This window comes from Petaurus breviceps, unplaced genomic scaffold (assembly GCF_028583685.1).
Source record: "Petaurus breviceps papuanus isolate PSGF00001 unplaced genomic scaffold, PetGlider_PUasm1.0 90654, whole genome shotgun sequence".
Taxonomy (NCBI): Eukaryota; Metazoa; Chordata; class Mammalia; order Diprotodontia; family Petauridae; genus Petaurus; species Petaurus breviceps.
The window spans coordinates 4,778,507-4,800,370 of NW_027187301.1; the positions used below are offsets into that span (position 1 = coordinate 4,778,507).

The 21,864-nt window shown below is 34.5% G+C and overlaps 1 protein-coding gene across 2 annotated transcripts in view; it reads right to left on the minus strand.

Moving 5' to 3' along the window:
- The window catches only part of ZNF148 (zinc finger protein 148), a 141,543-nt gene that overhangs the window by 53,062 nt on the left and 66,617 nt on the right, over positions 1-21,864 (minus strand). For both annotated transcript variants that reach the window (XM_069064975.1, XM_069064974.1), the window contains 3 exons: positions 16,990-17,115; positions 2,520-2,643; positions 1,763-1,846 (listed from right to left, as the gene is read on the minus strand). In XM_069064975.1, coding sequence (XP_068921076.1) covers positions 1,763-1,846; positions 2,520-2,643; positions 16,990-17,115 — 334 coding nt within the window. The remainder of the gene's footprint in view (positions 1-1,762; positions 1,847-2,519; positions 2,644-16,989; positions 17,116-21,864) is intronic.

Below are 21,864 nucleotides of genomic sequence, written 5' to 3' on the forward strand. Positions count from 1 at the left end.
ATGAAGTGTTCATGTTCAAAAGTATTTTAAAAAACAAGTATAAATGGAATATTCAGTTCTTCATGGCACTATACTAGTAAAATTCAGAAATGTACACTGAGTGATATGCCAAACAATCTTATTAAATAAAGTGATACGATTGAAACAATCTCTGTCCTTGGAGTTCAAGTCCATGCAAAGCAACTACATTTACATTTCTTTGTTTCAGAGACAAAGAAGCTGAAGAAAAATGAAATGGAGAAAAGATGCTTCTATGCAACTATCCTTTTCAACTGGGCCTGCTAGCTGTACAATTTGAGAAGCCTAATGAATAACAGGATATGTGTACAAGTTTTTGTCTGCACAACATGCACGTGCACACATGTACATATGACTCCACTCCTCAACTAATTTCCCAAGATTTGCATACATATTTCTAACAAGACCAATTTAAATGTTACAACCAAATGAAAAGTGCAGTCATTCATCAACTGTTTTCCTACTTTCTTTTAATCACAATAATGGACAGCAGTTTGTCATCAAATCTAAATAGGTCTCGATATCTTACCACCCTTATAGAGGTATCAAAAAGTCATGCAACAAAATGGTAGAACAATTTATGAAACTTGGTTTTATAAATAAAATCATAAATATATACAAAAACCTTTTAATGTTTATTTTTAAACTCTTGAGTCTTCCCTGAAAAATGTGAAAACCTCAAAAATTAAAACTCAAATGTATAAACCAAATAAATGGAGGTGGCCATTCACATATAAAAGGACTTATGATACGGTTCCTTTAAACAAGGGGTTTTTTTTAACCTGGAACACATGAACTTTTTAAAAAATAATATTTTGGTAACTGTATTTCAATATAATTGTTTTCTTTTGTAATCCTGGGTATTTTATTTATTTTAAAATATTACTATGAGAAGTGATCTGTAGGCTCCATGCCAAAGAGTCCATGACACAAAAAAAAGTTAAGAAATCCTGTGTTAAACAATGACTTTCCCTAGGCTTCCCAAATGTTTGTTTATAGATGATTAACTAATTGGCTAAGAAGCATAAAGCTTCAATGGTGATCAAAATGAAAACAGAATTCAATTCATAGTAAGTGACTAATACTCAATTTTTCTGGAATGTTCTATTACTAAGTCAAAGTACAGTCACAGAGTAGTGTAAAATATTCATATTATATTATATTGAGGCTTTGGCCTTTTGAATTCCCATCAAGCTAACTGAGGAAAGCAGATAAAAGACAAGAGCACTAGAGTGAGGAGGTCTGGGTTTTTATTTAAACTCTGCCCTTCACAAACTAGCAGTGTGATCTTGGACAAATCACTTAACCTGTCTGGATACTGGGTTCTATCTACAAGGTGAAACTGGATGAAATGACCTTGAGAATCCTTTCCACCTCTAATTTTTATGTTTCTAATGATCATGAATGAAAATCTTACTTGAAATGCTTTGAAAAGTTCAATGAAAAAGCCTTCATGACTTTTTTTAAAGGACCTAATTATTCTGACATGTTCCTAATATGTATATTAGCTGTTATGGAATCTTGTTTCAAAATAATTTGGTGGACAATGGCATGCATGATTTTAATTTAAAATTCACTTATATAAGGGGAAAAAAGAGGGCAAGACTACAATTTGTCTTTTTTTACTTAACATTAAGACTTATAAAATAACAGGATATATTATATTAGTGCTAATACTTGCTGTAAAACCTTCTCTAATTTAGTATATCAATTTGTAAACGCCTCTATTGAGAGTGCCACTCACCAGTATGAATCTTCTCATGTCTCTGTAGAAGGTACTTCTGTATGAAACGCATGTCACATTGACTACACTGAAATGGTTTTTCACCTTAAAATAATTTCACATCCATAAATTAGTTACTGAAAATAACAGTTTAAAGGAAAAGTGTACTTTATAAACCTAAACTTGAGTAAATTACAACTCATTCTCTCACAAATCCTAAACACTTTTCATTAACTATATAGGATTTCATTTCCTCTCAAGTTTTTCCTCAGAACTCACATTCATACCAAAAGGGAAATGTGATAAAAAATGGATCTAATTTCCTCAAAGAAGAAAGAGGGGCTAGCATAAAACTCAATTTAGATTTGGGAGAGAATAAGCATTTTTATTTACTTATCTAAGCAAAAAGACATCAGGCTAAGTAAGTATCAAGAACACATGTTATACATGGGGATTAATTATAGCAACTGAGCTATAAATTTCCCATTCATTTCTCATAAAGGGGGAAAATGTACAAAACATTATTTCTGTCATTTTATATATCTACACCAAATGGTTTCTTTCCCCTGCCTCTTTCTCCACCCTCCCATCCTTGATTGATACTAGTATATTTAAATACTTCTGACACTTTAGTACACAGAACATTTAAGCTCAGATACCAAGTTAATGAGTTCTTAGAAATTGCATTTAAAAGAAACTAGAAATATTTTCTAAGAACATATCATTATCGATGTTGATGAAAAAAAATCACCATGAGCCCATTTCAAGACAGAAATACCTGTATGAATGAAGACATGTCTCTGTAAATGATAGTTCGTTCTAAAGGCAGCATTGCAGTGCTCACAAACATGAGATTTAGGGGTTTTCAAACCAAGTGATCCATCCTCATTTATTGTAAGGATCTATTTAAAAAAAAAGAAAAAGTTCTTAAAATATGCATAAGTAAAAGTTAACCTAAAAAAATCATGCCACATTACCTATTTCAGTGCAAATCAATGATAATCAGAGAATGTCTAAGAAAACATCTTTCCTCAACTACCTTGACAGAACTACTAGTAGTATTTTCAAGTGTAAAGATGCTCTAAAATTCAAAAGGGGAATAAAAACTTGACTAGCCCAATAATAGGCAAGCTAACACAGCTCTCAAGCTCACATGTGTTCTAGGTGATGGAGTCTTGGGTGCTCTTAGCCAGATTAACAGTGTTACTGTGTTTTCTATTTCAAATTCTCATGCCCACTCAAACCAAAATTCTTGTATGTTGGACAAGTGCTGTGCTTCATACTGGAAATACAAAATCAAGAATCACAACTTCTCTAAAACAACACAGCAGTCTTAACATTCTTGTATATTTAACATTCCTGTATATCAGCAATACTGACAAATATAACCTCTTACTCAGTTGATTATTTTCTTTTTCTTTTTTTTTTTTTAAGCAATCAGGGTTAAGTAACTTGCTCAAGGTTACATGGCCAGTTATATTTCTGGGTGTGGTGCTAAGTATCGGAGCCCAGATTTGATCCCCAGGTCATCCCAACACTGGAACCAGTGCTCTTACTCGCTGAGCCACCTTGCTGCCCCTAACTCAGTTGATTATTAACACTACATTTATTTCCCACCTAAAAATTAAAAGGAAGTTATGTTATACAGTCTTGAATGAGTAGAAATCTGAGGTTCTACAGTTAGATGTCTATTCTTGATCTAATCACTAATTTATTTAACACTATATATAGCAACTCTGTTATGGATATAAAATAAGAACATGATCCTTCTCATTATTTTATAACCTTAATAAGGACACATGACATACAGAAATGAAAAGTAAAATATTTATTAGTGTTTTTGCTCAGGGCAGCATATGTACCAAATGAGTGGTACACAAAGTACACACTGAATATAGATGTTTAGAAAGAATGACCACTGTGGATATAACGGTCAAAGAAGACTTTGTGGGAAAAATAGGTCTTAAGTCAGGCCTTAACGGACAGGAAGGTTTTAGAAGGCAGAGAAAGCAAGAGAGGGCATTATAGATGGGGAAATAGTGAAAAAGAAAAAGACTTGGAGGTAGGAATGTGCATAACACGTTTGAGGCAAAGTGAATAGAAGTAAAAATGACTGAATTTGGGTTGGGAAGGAATGGAAAATACCTTTGGAAAGGAGAATAGGATGACTTATAGAGAGTTTTGAATTCCAAGCTAAGGAACTGGGGATTAATCCCAAAGATGAGGAAAAGAAACTAAAGGATTTTGATTCAAAGGGTGACATGAAAGTAGCTTTTAAAAGATTAATCTGGCAGCAGTGTGTTTTATCATTAAGAAACTAAAAGAGACTAAGTGCACTGAAGCCTATCTGTGAGTTTTCTTTTCAGGTCACTCTAAGGCTGGATCTGGAATCTAGTCTGATAAAAGACCCCTAGGGCTACCTCAGGCTTGCTGAGTTGCTGCTACTAAAATTACTAAGATATTTCAGGCAGTGGGGAGAAAGGACAGAGAATCACCATGGAATCTCCAAGTATCTTAGGATTCAGACTGGTCTGGATCCCAGGGAGACAATGCTGTAGGAGCAAGTTCCCTAGAGGAACAATGGTTTAATGCCTTTAAAGTAAATGCCTCTAAATAGATGTAAGTTTACCAAAAATCTGTACAAAAAACTACATTTAAAAAAGCAGACTGGAATAAAATAGAAAGGCAAAAAGTTAAAAACAACATCAATAAAATATTAAACAGCAGGATGAATGGAGAAGATACTAAGATCAGAAAAAGTCACATGGAGGGACAGAGGTAGAAAACAGAGGTGACAAATTGAGATCTTTAGAAAACAAAGTCATGACTTCCCCACACAAACATGGAAGGAGTGGGAAAGGCAGAATAAGAGAATTTTAAATTTTAAAAATTTACCTTATCATAAGGCATATGAAAAGTTCAGTCTACTGATTTAATACAACTGATTTGACAAGTAACCATGCAAATTAAACAGGGCAGTTGGGCCCTAAGCAAACTGCTAAACTGACCCACAATGCTTCAAGGACTAATCACCAAAGTATGGAGAGAGTGTTTGGCAGAAGAACAGTAGTGTCATAAAATTTTCTGAAGTAAGAACGCAGTTTTATCTGCAGCTAGTAAGCTTCAAATTTTTTTTACCACTGCAAAGTCACACGGTACTAAGTAATATTACTATAATATCCACACAATAATATGCAATTTAACAGTATGCCAAAATGAAAGCCAAGAGTAGATGACTAATATATTTTTAAAACACTGCACCAAGCCATTTCAGCAAAAAGTAAATAGTTATAAAGAAACTAAAATATCCATTGAAAATCACAACTAAAAGTAGTACACTAGTTACTTTTTTAGATATGCTGATTATAAATCTGAGTGCCAGAAAAAGGTGGCTTGGTAGCTTCTGTGACATAGCAACAGCAAAGAAACCTAGCTCTTTATAGGTTGTGAAATGGATGTAGTCTTGCTTGTAAAAGATCTTTTATGAAGAATCCAGGGGTTCCAGGTCCTTGTTTTCTTGCACTGGTGGCAACAAGTATTTTTACTACAGATCCAATATTGAGAATACTAGAAAAGCAGAGAAACTAGTATACTTGTAAATCTGACAACATATAGAAAGTATTCCTAGTTGTTTTCTATCTTCATATTTTCAATTCAATCTTTCCTCCTATTCAAAGAAGAATAAAGGTACTACCTTCAGATAAATATCTTTGGAAAGTTTCATTGTGCTGAAAAAAAAATGGGGGCTGTCTAATATAGTAAAGGAAGATTATAGTCTAAAATTCACAAGATGGGTTATTTGCATTTTTTACCTCTCCTTATTTCCCATAGCCCTGGGGTGCAAATGCAGCCCTTTGACTGAATCCAAACTTCACAGAACAAATTCCCTTAAATAACAGCATTTGTTCTGTAAAACTTGGACTCAGTCAAAAGGCCACACATGTGGCCTCGAGGTCACAGGTTCCTCACCCCTGCCCTAGCCCCTGTAAGCCTTTCTCAGAACTGGACTGTAGTATTTATGGCTTTCTAACTCATAATATGACCCACTAATAGCCATATCAAGTATCACTCTCTCTTTACTGTTCACAGTGAACTCTAAGGCACTAGGTCAATATCTGAATGATGTGCTGGGTCCCATCATTAAGGTACCATGGTGAAGCAAGCAAATTGTCAATGTAGGTTTTAATTCCTTCCGGCAGAAAGTGCTGGCAAACCAAAGACAAGAAATTAATTTGGGAGAGGCAATCAACTCTATACAGAGGTAAGCCTATGGGATTTACTAATACATTTTCATCTCCTGGTTGAGAACTTATGCCTTAGAGATTTACTACTACATTACTTCCAATTTCTTATTTAGATATGTTTTTCTCTTCAGCATTTAAAATTTTTAAAATTTACTTTATCCTAAGATATATAGAGTTCAGTCTATACGTAAAATGATGCAAATCAAACAGGGCAGTTGGGCTCCAGACAAAATGCAAAACTGACCCACAATGTTTCAAGGATTCATCACTAAAGGCATGAAGGGAAGTGTTTAGCAGAAGAATGGTAGTAGGTGTTATACAATTTTTACCCTTTTCTAACTTGGTATATACCTATATACACAATTTGTAACAGTATACTCCAACATTATTCAAAAATTTGGAATTTCAGTCAAGTCTTGAGAAGATAGTAATAATCTTCCTAAGTGTTTTGATTCAATTCTGGACCCTATTTCTAAGGTAAATTATGGTGCTTGTTATGAAGGCCTTGTGGTCGAGTTTCCTTTAGCATGAAAAACTGAGAAAAAGATGTTATAAATAATAATCTCATTATACCTGGTACATAGTAGGCACTTAATACTTATTAACTATCATTTTTAAGCTATTTGATCAATATAAAAAAGCTAAATTCAAATTACTGTTGACAAATATTCAAAATAAAACCAGGATAATAAAGCAATAGAAAAACTTTTTTTAACTATTATGCATACTTTAGCTAATATTAATTAGTATATTCACAGACAGGCTTTATCAGGGCTATTTCCAGTTTAAACTCTTCATCATTTTTCATGTACCTACCATATTTTTTCTCCAGGTGAAGGCTCCCTGACCTACCATATTCAGAGATCTTTATTCTCTGACTATTCAAATACCAATTCCCTTAAGACTGAAATCTACCCCTCTTCAAAATAGTTCTGTTTCTCTCCTAAATTCAATTCTTAAAGGAGCACAAATATTTCCCTACCACCTTATCAACATTACCAAACAAAACAAGGTCTATCTTACTCACTGAATGATTTTTAAACAACATATGGAATTTGCAATGCTGAATGAGCTCCTCAACAAACCAATCTATGCAAATTCAGTGACAGGCCTCAAAAACTAAATATCTATTCTACAATTTTTTAATACAAAATTAAGTTTATTTCTATGAGACATTTTTATTTCATGCTCCAGTGGAAATAAAGGCTATTAAATGTCTAATTTTGTTATTTCTTTACATTCAAAAATAAACTTAACAATGCTTACCTACAGGTAGAGTACTCCAAAGATAACTAGAGAAAGTATCATCCTAATGATTTCACTGCCCTGGTTAATTTTGGTGGGCCTTCACTTCCTCAACCAATTTAAGTAGCCCAATAAGACTTGCCCACTCATATATAGGTTATCTTTCTCCCTTAGCCTCCCTTCCCTTAAATGCTTGATTATTTCATTAATGATCAAATTTCCTTAACAAATATTCCATCAAAGCAACACCCTTCTTAAGCAGCAGACTTTAGGCAATCTCAAAATTACGGAATATTCAAAAATGAAAAGACTCACTGTACTCCAAAATAAATTTAAAGGTTTCTGAGTCCAATTGGGTCAAAGATTGCAGGGTAAGAACTGCAGAAGGAAGAAGTGTATCCACTAACTGTGAGAACAAGCTTCACAAGGTAGAACATAGAAGAAGCAACAACAGCCACCTAAACAACACCAGTCAGAATCAATGGGGTGGGAAATAACAAAACACCAACTAAAAAGGCCCAATACTCTACTCTGTCAGATATTTAGCTAAATGGCAAACTAAGCTTTCAGGCAACTCAATAGCCACCAGAACTAGAAAGAACCAAACTAGGAACCATAATACATCAGGGGAATTCAGCCAGAGAACAAGCTGAATCCCACCCACTCTCACAAAAGTCTGGTGACATTACTAAATTTAAGAACAAGACAGCAATTGCTGTTGGTAATAGTAACTTGCAGGTATCAAGAAAAGACTAGATTATATTCTGTAAACTGTTTTTATTAAGTTAGTGAAGTGATTAATAAATTTTAGAAAGATTTCCTTCTAAAGTTCTGTTGTTGTTTGCCCTTCATTCTCAAAGTGGACCATGACCTGCATGTGAACTGGATTTAAGTGAGAAAGGGGTATGCAAAGTCACCAGCCTCACTTTCTTCTCCAGAGCCATCTGGGTCCTGTGGCAAGATACAGATCAGGAGGACTGGAGATGGCCCCCTCCATCCATCAAAACTAGTGTAAGTTTTCACTTATCCGGACATTTCATTTCTTTATAATTTAGCAAATATTTATGAAATGCCTGTTATATAATGCATTGGAAAAATAAGCATTATTGTATTTTTATTCAACACTTTACTTCTTCATATTGTTTTCTCTCCTTGTCCTCCTACAAATATTACATTCCATTAGTCTGACAAATCTTTATTGATGAAGTGTTCTCATCAGGAAATTCTAAGACAATACAACAACAGAATATGGGAAGATGCATCAATCAGGGTTTCAAAATGAGCAGAAGTTAAGTATTTTCTGAAAGTATCTGTACCTGTAATATGTTCTTCTTCCTCAAGATCACTGTGACCTACAACCACTCCACTGTACACTAACACTATTATAGTACTAAAGTACTGTAATAGATGTATCTCTAGTTCTTACTTCTGATGCAGAAGGGACATGCCAGAATAAACAACAGTGAACACAATGTTCAGTACACTCTCATATTAGAGTTGTGAAAATTGGAGAGATTTGAAAATTATTTTAAATTCTGGGGCAAGATAACAGTAATTATTTATATATTACTTATGTATAAGAAAACTTTTATTTTGTAGATTTAACTCAATACTCATAGGATTCTTTTGAGATAATTTACAGATAGGAAAACTCAAGAATAATGGCTTACTCAATATCACATAGCAAGTTAGCAAAACTGATAACTAAAATCAAATTGGCTGCCAAAAGTAAAGCTGCTATATTAATACCTCCCGGTCCATAATTCATTTATCCAGCAACCATTAACGGTCCAGGAGCACAGAAGGAACCATAAAATAACTTCAGAGAAACCAAAAGAGAGCTGATAAAATTCATGAATTTTACCAAGAAAGGAGGCCTTCACACAACTACATACTTTTACCTTATACTTATTTCTAACAAGTTTGATTACTTGTTTTCCTGGACTATAATGGATTAGAAGCAATAACTTCATGGAGAACAATCATAAAGTTGTCAAGAAATCAGAAGGCATAACAATCTACACCTATTTAGTCCAGAGCCAAATAAAACTGATAGTTCTGTGTATATGATAAAACATATACTTAATGTGCATAATTTATACCATCAAGAAATGGTTAAATCATATTTGGTACAATACATTTTAGAAAGCTGTCTATCAAAATGATTAAAATACCACTTTGGCTTTTAATATGTTAAGTTTCAGTTTATCTGGAAAATGTAGAAGAGTTCATTACCTGAGATCATATTTATTATTAATAATAATCAAAATAATTTCATACTTCTATTATGTTCAACAAATTATATATATAGCAATATCTTCACAATTTTGTCAAGCATTTAGTACACGAATGAATACTTCCACTGTTCATATGATGAACCTGAGGCCCATAAAAGTTAAGTGACTCAGGGTCAAATTCAAAACACAATGACAAGTGTCAGTCCTCTTAAACCCAAGTCTGCTGACTTGCAAAGTCAGCCTTGGATACAAAGCTATTGCAATAGTCCCTATGGATGCAATGAGGGTATATATGAAAAACCTATTCCAGAGATATAATTAACAAGCTTTGGAAACCAGAGAAGGGGGGGGGGGGGGAGAATTTAAAGGTAATACTAAGAAAGACTGAATAAATGTTAAGTACCACTGATCGAAAAAATGAAGTCAAAAGCAACAGATTTAAGGAAAAAGAATGCATGGTATTTTACATATTTTCAAAGTGTTTCTATCTATGCTAGCTACACATCCTTATTCTAATGATATAGCCATTCCTAAAAACACTTTTGAAATTACTTTCAGAGTAACCAGAGGTGATCTGTCTCAATAAATTAAACTAACACCCATTTATGATCCAAAACAGTATTGCCTACCTTAATCAACAAACTTTCATCCAAATTACTGATTGTTTCTAGAAATCAAACTTATTGAGCAAAAGAATGTCCCAAGTTCTAAAAACAAATATAAAGGAAGAGGTCCAAAAGCACCTTGCCAATGACTAAACTCCTAAGGTCACTAACAAAATACTCATCTACAACACTGGACTGGGAGAGAGAGATCAAGTTAGAATGCTGATCTTCCTGATCTGCCTGTGTGACCTCTGGCAAGTCATTTAACTTCTCTGGGCCTGTTTCCTCATCTACAAAATGAGGGGATTTGACTTCATAACTTCTAAGATCCCTTACAATTCTAAATCTATGACCTCTATGTATATGTATAAATTCTGATGGTGTTTTTTGACTTAAAAAAATAAGTTTTATAATCACGCTTTGTATCTACTGGTTCCCAATTCCAATACAGTGAACATAAGGGAGACAAGTCACAAGAATTCAAAGTATCTATATTATGGTATAACTGTGCAAATGAGAATTAAAAATCTGTAACTGATATGGACTTTATAATAATGAAATGGAAAAAATACTGAGCCTTCAAAAACAATGAAATTACAACTCACTGGGAGCTTTAAAGTATTCTAAGTACCAAAACCAAGTAAAGACTGTTGAGTTGTAAGCTTGGCCATCAGGACAAGGTTAACATATCCTTCACTTGATAGTGATTTTTCAAAAATCAAGATTAGTAAAAACTCATTTAAATTCCTTTGAAACAAATAGGCCAAACTCATTAATTGTACCTCAAGTTCTTGAATATCAAACATGAAGAACCACAATCTTTGCTAAGGAATACCACTGTTAAAAATGACCCTTAACTCCAGGAAATTACATAGAAAATGTCAGCATAATTTTAAACTCAAATTCCAAGCCATATATATGTTTTTTTATTATGTGTGTGTATAAACATATACTCCTCTTTATCCTTTAGTCAGCTGACTTGCTGCCAATACCAGAGAGAATGCCCTGAAGACTTAACCCTTTCAGATCCAGAACTTCCACCCTGGGACAATCCTGATTGGTAGGTTTATCCTCTATCTACCTATCATTCTACTGGGGAGTCCAATTCTATCTAAGCAGCCCCAGACACTCTTTACTTTATTCTTCTTCAGCCATCTTTCTACCACTCAAATACCTTCCACCCAACCACAAACACTTTCCAATTCTAGATACACAATCAAATCAATACTAGCACTGCTACTTTAGAAAATATATCAATCTCTCCCCTCCCCCCCATAATGGCTCCAGGCACTATCCAAAGCAAAATACCCCCCTTTCTGGCCACCACTCTCCTATATGTGCAATCTCTCCCTTTTAGATCATAGGATCCTTGAGGGCAGGTACCATCTCATTTTTATGTTGTATACTAAATTCTTGGCACAAAGTGAGCACCTAATAAATGCTTATTCATTCATTCATTCTAATAATTTCATCCAAAATCATAGAATCTAAGAGTTGGAATGCACTTAAGAGGTCAGCAAATCTAAGTCATACCTGAAAAGCATTTGCTCTAAAACAATGTTCCCAGAAAATGATCATTTAGCCTTTGAAGATTCCACATACCAGTCAATTTTTCTTCTGAACAGCTATTAGGAAATTTTTCCTTACATCAAGCCTAAGTCTTCCACTCTGCAACATCTATACACGTCGTTTCTAGTTCTGCCCTTTAGAGTCAAGCAGAATAATCTAACGTTTCTTCCACAAGGCAACCCTTCAAAAAAACTTGAACAGTTATTATGTTTCTCTCTAATTCTTTTTATCTCCAAGCTCCTTCAAGTTCCTTCAAATGATCTTCATGCAGGCATACCTGGTGGCCTTCCTCTGGATACCTATAAACTTTGTTAAAACGTGGTGTCCAGAACATAACACTATTATGTGTCAGGCTCTGTGGTTTAATAAAGGCAGAATACGGTGAGACTATCACTTCCCTTTACTCTTGAGTATTTATCATGCCTTTCTTAATGCCGACTAAAATTATGTTCACTTTTTTTTAAAGCAATAATTTTACTGTTAAGTTATATTGAGTTTCCATTCAACTAAATGGAAAGAGATATGGCAGAGTAGAAAGAGAGCAGACCTTGTAATCAAAGGGCCTAACTTGAAATTTTACAATAACTACTGTGTGACCCTGGGCAAATGACTTAAGCTCTCTGGATCTCAATTTTGTCATCTATAAAATGAGATAGTTGAACTAAGCTCTAAGATCCTGTTCATCTCTATAAATATATCACCTTAAAGCAAGTAAGATCTTTTTTCAGGTCAAATGATATATTTAGCCATCCTTTCCTAATGTACTTGCAAAGTTGTTGGGGTTTTTTTAACCTAAGTATAAAATTTTACATTTATCTATCATTTTATGTTATTCGATTTGGACCAACATTCTAGCTTGGCAAGGTCTTTCTGAATTAAAACTCTTATCATCCAACATTTTAGTAACATCTCTCAGTTCTGTATTTCTGCGAATTTACTAAGTATGCCATCTACACCTTTATCCAAGTCATTGATGAAAATGTTAAACAGCACAAAGTCAAGCATAGTTCCCTGGAAAACTACAAATCCTTCTAGACTGCCGCCCCACCCCACCCCCCAAAAAAAGGCAAAAAAAGAAGAAGAAAAATTGGTTTTGGGGTTTAGCTATCCAAAACACCCTGAAGGCACATCACTTTATCATTATATATTCCACACCTCTCCTCTCTCACCTCTATAAGAATAGCATGAAAAACTATGCCAAATGCTTTAGTAAGGTAAATTTGATATATCAACATTCCGCAGATTTGACAGTCTAGTTGCCCCATCAATAAAGGGGATGAAATTAGTCTAATGTGACAGTTCTGTGAAGCCATATAAGCTTATTTGATAATTACTTCTTTTTCTTAAGAATACATTCTAGATAAACAGAGCTAGGAAAACAGTATATACCAGTGGTTCTCAAAGTCCAGGAATAAAAGTCAAAACTCACTATCTTTTTGTTTATAAATTTCACTCTCTTCCCTTTTTGAAAATCAAGACATATGTCTGCCTCTGGTTCTCCAACAATGCTTTCATATTCCCATGATCTTTCAAAAATCATTGAAAGTAGTTCAAAATCACATTTTCCAAAATTCTTTCAGTACTCGGGTTCATCTAAGTCTGGCAATCTGAACTCCTAAGAAGTAGCTTATTATCTGCTTACTTCCGCTGGATTTTTTGGATGCATTAGTTATTTTTGTTTTGCCCTTTCCAACCCAAACATTATTTTTCTTGGCAAAGAAAACAGAAGCAAAATAAGAGTTAAGTAGTTCTGTTTTCTCCTCATTGTTTCATCTACATGAGCACTGATACTGGTCCATCTCTAATCTTCTTTTTTTATCAAGTACAATGGAAAAGACCATTAATGAACCCTTGAAATTATGACTAAAAAAATTTCTCATCACTTTGTATCTAGTATAGACTTACTTTTTAATCTAGTAACTGCATAAAAAGTATACAGATTTTTCCTCCTCAAAAACTTAAGAAATAATAATTCAAGAAATATTCAATGTTACTGATATAATATAGTCAACAGGTATTATCTACCAAAGTAAGTAAATTAAACTAATTTGAGAGTTTGAAATTATTCAAATATGATCTTTAAAATCTATATTTTGAAAATATCTTAGGTATAAAATCTGGTTAAGATTTCAAAATATAATTTTTCTAAAAGAGTTACCCCATCTTTTCTTTATTTATTATATTCTCTTACTTAGCGATCATCTTACCAGCTCCCATGGGTTCAATTATCATCTCTATACAGATGATACCCTAGGGTTTCTCCTGGGTGCTAGTCTTGCATCATCACTTGCCTAATGGCCACTTTCAAACAGATATCCTACAGGTATATGATCTAAACATATTTAAAATATATCTAAAACAGATCTGATCTTCCAGCTAAACTTACTACTCTTCTTAATTTCCCTATTTCTACGAAGGGCACCAATATCCTTCCAGTCAAGTAATCCTGTAACCCAGGTCTACAACCTTAAAGTCATTCCTGCCTCTTCACTCTCTCGCACTCTTATAAATCCAATAAGTTGCCTAGTCTTAACAGTCCTACTTCCACAATATATCTCCTATCCATTTTCTTCTACTACTCCTATGGGTGCAACCCTAGTTCGAGGTCTCATCATCTTTCATGTGGACCACTGGCATAATACAGACCATTACAAATATATTCTAATTAGTATCCCTGACTCTAGTCTCTTTCCTATCCAATCCATCTTCCACACAAGAGCCAAATTGATATGACTGAAGCACAGGCATAACTAGGTTGCTTCCCTGCTCAAAAAGCTGCCATTGCCTCTACGGTAATATACAAACTTCACTACTTGGCATTCAAAATCTGAATCCAATATACCTTTCCAACATCACTACATATTATTCCTCTTTATGTAGCACACATTCTAGTCAAATTGGCCAACTTGCTATTCTTTATCCACAACATTCTACATACTATCTCCATACCTTTGCACAGTCTATTTTCCCCACCTCATCCCCTGCAAATGCCTTATGTTCACTATCATCTCAACTCTACCAAAATCCTTAGCTTCCTTCAAGAGCCCAGTTCAAGTGCTACCACCTCCCATAAGGCTTCCCATGATCCTTCCGGTTCAAAGAACAATGAATTCAAATCTTGAAAAGCCCATAGAAGGTACCAAGACCAACTCCCTCATTTTACAGATGAGGAAACTGAGGCCAAAAAAAGATTATATGACTTGCCCAGGGTCACACAGCTAGTAAGTGTTTAAATAAGGATGTGAGCTCAGATTTTTGTAACTCCAAGTCTGGCACTCTGTCCACTGCCCTGGCCTAGGTGTCTCCAATGCTAGTGCTCACCCCCCAGAAATCAGTTTGTATTTACTATGCATATATTTCACATTTACTTATAATGAAGATTAATTAAACAAGGATCTTTTTGAAAAATATTTTGATAACTGCATTTCAATATAGTAGGCTTATTTATTCCATACACTTAAAAACTAAGGGTGCACAGGTTCACAAAGCAAAAAAGTTAAAAGCCCCTGACTTAAAGGCAAATGTTGTTTCCCCCAGGAGAATTCAGGTGCCTTAAGAGAAAAAAACTATTTCATCTTTGGTTTTGTCACATAATTTAATGTACTACTGTCTCTCCCATTAGAAGGTAAATTAATTGAGACTGATTGATTTTTCATACTTGCATCTTCAACACCTAACTCAGAGCCTGACATATAATAGGTGCTCAAAAAATACTTGATTAATAAATGTTTGTTAAATGAACAAAAAAAATGAATGAATAAAATAGGGGTTGCTCTACAGAACTTAGGAAAAGACGGCACTGACAAAAATGGAAATACTGTCAAAACTCTTTGGAATAAAATACCCAGATTCCAATCTGAGGTCTGTTGAAATAAATGATCTTTTAAAATGCTAGAAAAATAAAATAAAATGCTAGAAACAAAATCTTGCTATTGATATAAACATATATGTACATCTAATACTTCTTCCTAAATTAGCAGTGAGTTCAGAGGCGATTGTTATTTCAGAAACTGATCTTTTTTTATAAATAAATGCATTATGTACACCTAGGTGGCACAGTGAATAAAACAATGGGCCTGGAGTTAGGTAGACCTGACATAAAATCTGGTCTTAAGACACTTATTAGCTATGTGACCCTGGGCAAGTCATTTAGCCTCTGTTTCCCCTCAGTTTCCTAATATGTAAAATGGGAATAATAATAGCACCTACCTCCCAGGGTTGTTGTAAAGATCAAATGAGATAATTGGAAAGCACTTAGCAGAGTGCCTGACTTGTAGTAAGCACTATATAAAAGTCAGCTACCATTATTATTAATTATGATTTTTTTTTTAGTTTTCAAAGCATAATTATACCTTATGGATAAGTAATTTGATGATTAATAAATGAATCACAAATTCAATAATCTGATGATTCACAAATGCTAACCAGCCCTCCAAAAACATGAGCATCATATGATGGGTATGTTGAGATATGGGGAAAAAGGCAGAGTACGAAAAGATCTATGAAATTGTGCGTGCATGTGTGTGTGTGTGTGTGTGTGTGTGTGTGTGTAAAATGCAAGAAATTTCTAGGAATCACAGGAATGTCATTTGCTAAAAAATATGAAAATCAATCTCCTATAATAGCTTTCGTGGAATATATTGCTAATAAACAATTGGCTGCTCCCCAAATTTTTCATGATAAAGATTTAGTTCTGAGTTACTGGAAATATTATCTTCTTTCTTATAGAATCCATGAAAAATATTTAACACAAGAGAAACAAATCATTAACCAGAGACCTGGCACTGGCTGTCATTAGTCATTTGTTGAAGTACAAGAAAATGGAGATGCAAAAGGGAGAACAGTTAAGAAAAGGACGTATAAAAGGAAAAGGAAGACAAGGGAAGAAGATAGAGGGGGAAAGATATAAAGATATTAAACAGGAGATGGAAAGAGAGTATGGAAATTGACAAGGAAAAAGAGATGAAAGAAGACTATAGGTTGCCACTTTTCTGCTTTCTTTGAATCATAATGAGAAGGCAGACTGTAGCACTTGGGTCCAAGGTAGGGCTCAGAAGAAGAAATGGAAGGGAAAATTGAGGAGAAAAGGGAAAGCCCTTCTTTCTGGATAAATAATCAATGTAGTTGACAAGAAGAATGGTACATGGACATGATCAACAACCTCTCTCCCTTCCAGTTAAATCAGACAACAAAAATCTCAGATGTCCCACCTGTATCTGAGGTGCTTCCATTCCATCTATCTCTCTTAAGGAAAGTCCTTTGCAAAGCAATTTACATGGCAAAACTTTGAAGACCAACCAGTAGCTATAATAGATAGGTTAAAACCTTTGCCTTAAGCTGTTTCTTACCTTTGCAGGAGAACGCTGTTTCCGTTTCTTCTTTTTCTGTAAGTCTACTGGCTCTCGAATCTGCTTTTTGTCTCTCTTTTGTTGTTCAGCTACATCAGTAAAAGTAATTTCCTGTTTTACACTTATCTGTTTTAGGAGGAAAAAAGCCATTTTTAGAAATGAAGTAAACATTCATTGTGACAAAAAGCCAACTCCTTGCATGTTTATTTTTTGGGGGAAATATAGTAACCTCTAGCTACTTTTCTGCAAATGTTCCCATTTGTATATGCTATTTAGCCAGTTAAGCATTAAAGAACTGAATGACAACAGGGAAACAAAGAACAAGAGTCTTATCTTGGGGGGAGCAGCTGAGAGAAAAAGGTAAGGTGGAATCTAGATGCCCCTGAGAAGGGAGAAAGAGAAGAAAAGAGTCAATAAGATAAGTTACCTAATAGAAGCTAGTAGCAGTTGGAGTAATAATTAATGAAATTTGGAGAAACAGACCTATGGTATCCTTCTTCCTCAAAAAAAGGATTTTGGAATCCCTAGTTATATAACAATATATACTTGCTTCTCTAATGAGATAATATTCCTGGCAGCCATTAGAGTCAACTGAGAGTCTACTGTCACCCAGGGCTTAGAAGGTATGGGAAACTTAAAAAGAGCCTTAATTTTGCCCTGAGTACTCTTAATTATTTGGCCTACAGGAGAAAGTGTTCCTCGACTACATTAAGGACACTTCCAACAGATGACCCCCATTTTTCTGGTCTCACTTGACAACCAGACAGAAGGAAACTAAGCTAGGTTCAGAGATAAGAGAAGAGAAAGGGAAAAGCTACCAGGGATATCTTTTCAGAAAAACAAGTTTACTACTAATACATTAATATTACATACTAAGTATGTAATACATTTCTCCTAAAAAATTAAATAATTATTGTCAGCTGATGTAATAAGGGATCGTATAGCTGGAGCACTGGGGGGGTAGGGAGCAAAGTTAAGCCAAGAACAAGTATTATAAGGCTACAATAAACATCCTCTTCTTTGCAGAAGCAAATATAATCTGCTAGCCATATGGAAAGAGAGCATTTGGAAACAAGTTAACCACAGAATAGCAAAGGACACAAAAAGCCATGACCCTCAGTCTCTTTCAGTACTAATATAAAGACTGCTTCAGAGATAGTTTGTAAAAAGTGATCTTCCCTGGAGAGAAAGAAGGAAATGATTAAGTCTTAGATGATGTGGAAATCTGACACCACCTACGGGAAGAACTATGGGTGAATGCTAAGAAAAGTTTTGTTTTTTAGGACTCTGGCAAAAGGAAAATAACTTACCAAAAAGGGAGACTCAGATAGCTCTTGTTGTTGGGGACTGCTGGGTCTTGGGTATGTGCAAGAATCTAATGCAGTATCCCTCTCTGATTATAACAATAAGATGTTAGTGGTTATTATCTGCCACTGATTCAGTAACACTAAGGAATTTGAACCTAACACCTACCTTGAACCTAAAGTGACCTGTTTTTTTTATTCATTCATTCCTCTCCAGACTTAACTCTTAACTCAATGGATATTCTTCTACCATGCCACAATGGCCCCTTCATCCTAGAAATACATTCTGACTCTGTAGTCCCTTCCTACATTAGCTAGTTCCTCACAGACCCTCCATTTTAAGGAAAATGCCTGGGCCAGTCATGTTCAGTCTTTCATTCTTCTCTGGACTCCATTCCTGACTCTGTACTTTTTTTTCCCACCATGCTGCCTACATGGCTACTTTATCTTCCCCCAACCAACTCTGCTTTTCAGCTTCCTTATACATGTTGCCTTCCCCCATTAGAATGTAACCTACTCCTATTAATGGGAGGGATTATCTTTCTTTCTGTTTATATTTGTATTTCCAGAGTTTAGCAAAGTGCCTGGCACATAATAAACTCTTAATAAATGCTTGGTGACTTGACTGTTAAGGGACCCAAAACAAGAGGAATGAAAGTCTGAACCTATTTTAAATTGTTATAGTTCCTATAGCTTATCTTCCCAGCAAGGAGAGAACCTTTGCCTAAGTAGCCTCTAAATTGTGGGGAGATTTCAAGGACATATATGTGATTATTATTGTTGGTTGTATTTGTTTTGATTTTTTTACAGGAGAGAACAGGGAGGTATTACTAGCAATGTGGGCACCAAATATTATGATCTATTACCTGTTTGTGATTACAAATGTACAGTTATTGCTCACCAATGACCTAAAAGGAAAGAAGTTAGTTGGTCATGATCTATTTTTGATGACCCCATATTGGCTTTATTTATCACTGCTTCCCTTGCCATTGCTCATGGCAATAGGTCTCTATGGCCACCGTATACTTTATTATATGGTGGCATTAATGATTTGCTTCACTAACAGAAGGATTTAATGGTTCCTGAGTCATTTCCAGGATAACATAATGGAACATTCTGTACCTCTTGGTAGTAGTAAGGATAGACTATAGCATTTTTGAAAGACGTGTTTTTTTGGGTTAAATTAAGGGATTTTGAGGAACTATCCCTCTCTTCTCCACAGCTCTAAGAGAATCACTTATAGTTAAAACACCCACAATTTGTGCAACAATTAATTAATTACACACACAAACACACACACACACACATACACACTCTTTCCTTTTAAGAGATTAAATGTCTCCAGAGTCAAGGGAGAGATTCCTTTCCTTGTAGGACAACAAACTATTCTCTTGGAGGTTAAAATCAGTATGTAGTTTATAGCATGCTCCTAAAGAACTAGAGTGGGTGAGAGAAGTGCCAACATTCAGAAAAGGGGCAATGGAAAGAGAAAGAATCAGTCAGTCCTGGGGATCACTGAAATTAAGAGTCCTATCAAGAATAAAGAAACATACTCCTAGAAGTAAACCTGCGAAAAAAGCTGAAACCCTAGTCTGGGCATTTAGGCATACCAAACTCTTTAGATTTAAATACATAAAGAAACCTTGAAATTGGAAAAACTCTTTCAAGTCAAAAGGCCTTGAACATCACCAAAAGTCCTTGAGACTAATCTAGGAATTTATATGAGATAATGACCATAAATTATAAAATCAACAAACTTGCATTTTAAAAATATATGTACAGAAGTTAGGTCCTAGGACAAGTAACTAATGATAAATACAAGAGTATCAGGAATGATAAAGTCCAGAATAAGTTGAGGCTGGCATGAATGCTAAAGTGAACAAAAAGACGTTCTGTTTTGTTTTGCTTTTTAATTAATTTGGAAGAAGACAATAAAAGGAAAGACAGGTCTACTAAGGACTACTTGACCTTGTCAAGCAATATCTAACATACTATATACAGTTTTGGACAAAATACTTTAGGAAAGACATAGGAGCAGATTCAGAAGATTCACCAAGATGGTGAGATAACAGGAATCATACAAAACCTAGTTAATTGGTAGAGAATGTTTAGACTGGACGGTATGTAGTCAGAAGCAATCATGAAATATTAAAACATAAACAACACACAATCCCCATGATATACTAAGTGATAAGGATCTAAAAAATACAAATCAAATCTCTGAGAGGCTTTTATACACACAGAAAGGCAAAACTGATAGTAAAATCCATTCTTAAATGAAAGACTGCAAAATGATAAGTGTATCATATGTACAGTATGAATGTTAACAGCAATCAATTAACTGCATAGGTTTCTGATAAAGTTTCTGATATAGCTTCATCAATATCATTTTCACAGTATTCTTATGTGTTAACATTTCACTTATGGATTCAAGGGAGAGAAAAAACTGAAGCTCAGTGAATTTATTCAATCACAATTTGTTGCCATCTAAACAAAAGATACAGCAAGGATACATATGCCAGTCTATCAGTACAATGGGTCCCATCTGTCCAAACTCTAGGATGTGTTTTCAAACACACGAGATCCAACTAGGTAATGACTAGCTCTTTCAGACTCTACTGCCCACCTTCCACCCCTTAGTGGGTCATTTTATTTATACTCAAAAGTAAACAAGCTTACTTAACTCAATGTTATAAAAACCCTAAATACCTATTAATATCTGTGTTAGAAAAAAGCTACATTAGAATGTGTGTCAAAGTGGCTACTATTTCACTGTTAGTCTCTTTAGGTGATTCTGTAGCATTACAAAATTACATTTATTTGTTCCCTACCCTGTCCCACACATAGCCCAATAAAGAGCCAATACCCTTTCACCTTAACGGCAGGATTACCAACCCATTAGTGATATAATGATCTCTGCTGCAACTCAATTTTTCTGGGTTATCAATTTTTCTGGGTTAAGTATGTGAAGAGGATGAATGTCAGCAAGTTATTCAAGTAGTTAATGTAAGGTTATGTGCTTCACACTAAAAACACACTGAAACATAAACTTCAGATATTATTATCAGTGACTTTTAATGAGCAGCCAGATAGATCCAACTAGCCAAAACTTGGTATGTAGTAATCAGAAATAGGGCAACTTTTTTTTAGCTAAACCATCAAGAAGAATATGAATTTAAGAAGCAATATCACAGACAATATCGCAGAAACAGTGAGTATAACCATAAACCAAACAACAGTCTATTGTGTGTGCATCTGAAAGAGACTACTGGTCACATATTCTTTTCTGATATATCTATGTATGTGGAAAACAATCACTGTCACAATGATAATTTTCAATAAACAATTACTAATAAAATGAAAGCAAAAAGCCTGAAGGTATGTCAGAGCCATTATTGTGTCAACAACTGCACAGTTATAAAAATGATCAAGGCACATTTGTGTGCAGAAGTGTATTTATGAATGTGTCAACAGTATTCCTACATATAAATGGTACCCTTTTACTTGTATTTATGAATTATCTATCTAAAACAGACTACAACCTGAAGCACTATTCTTAGTAATAATTTAT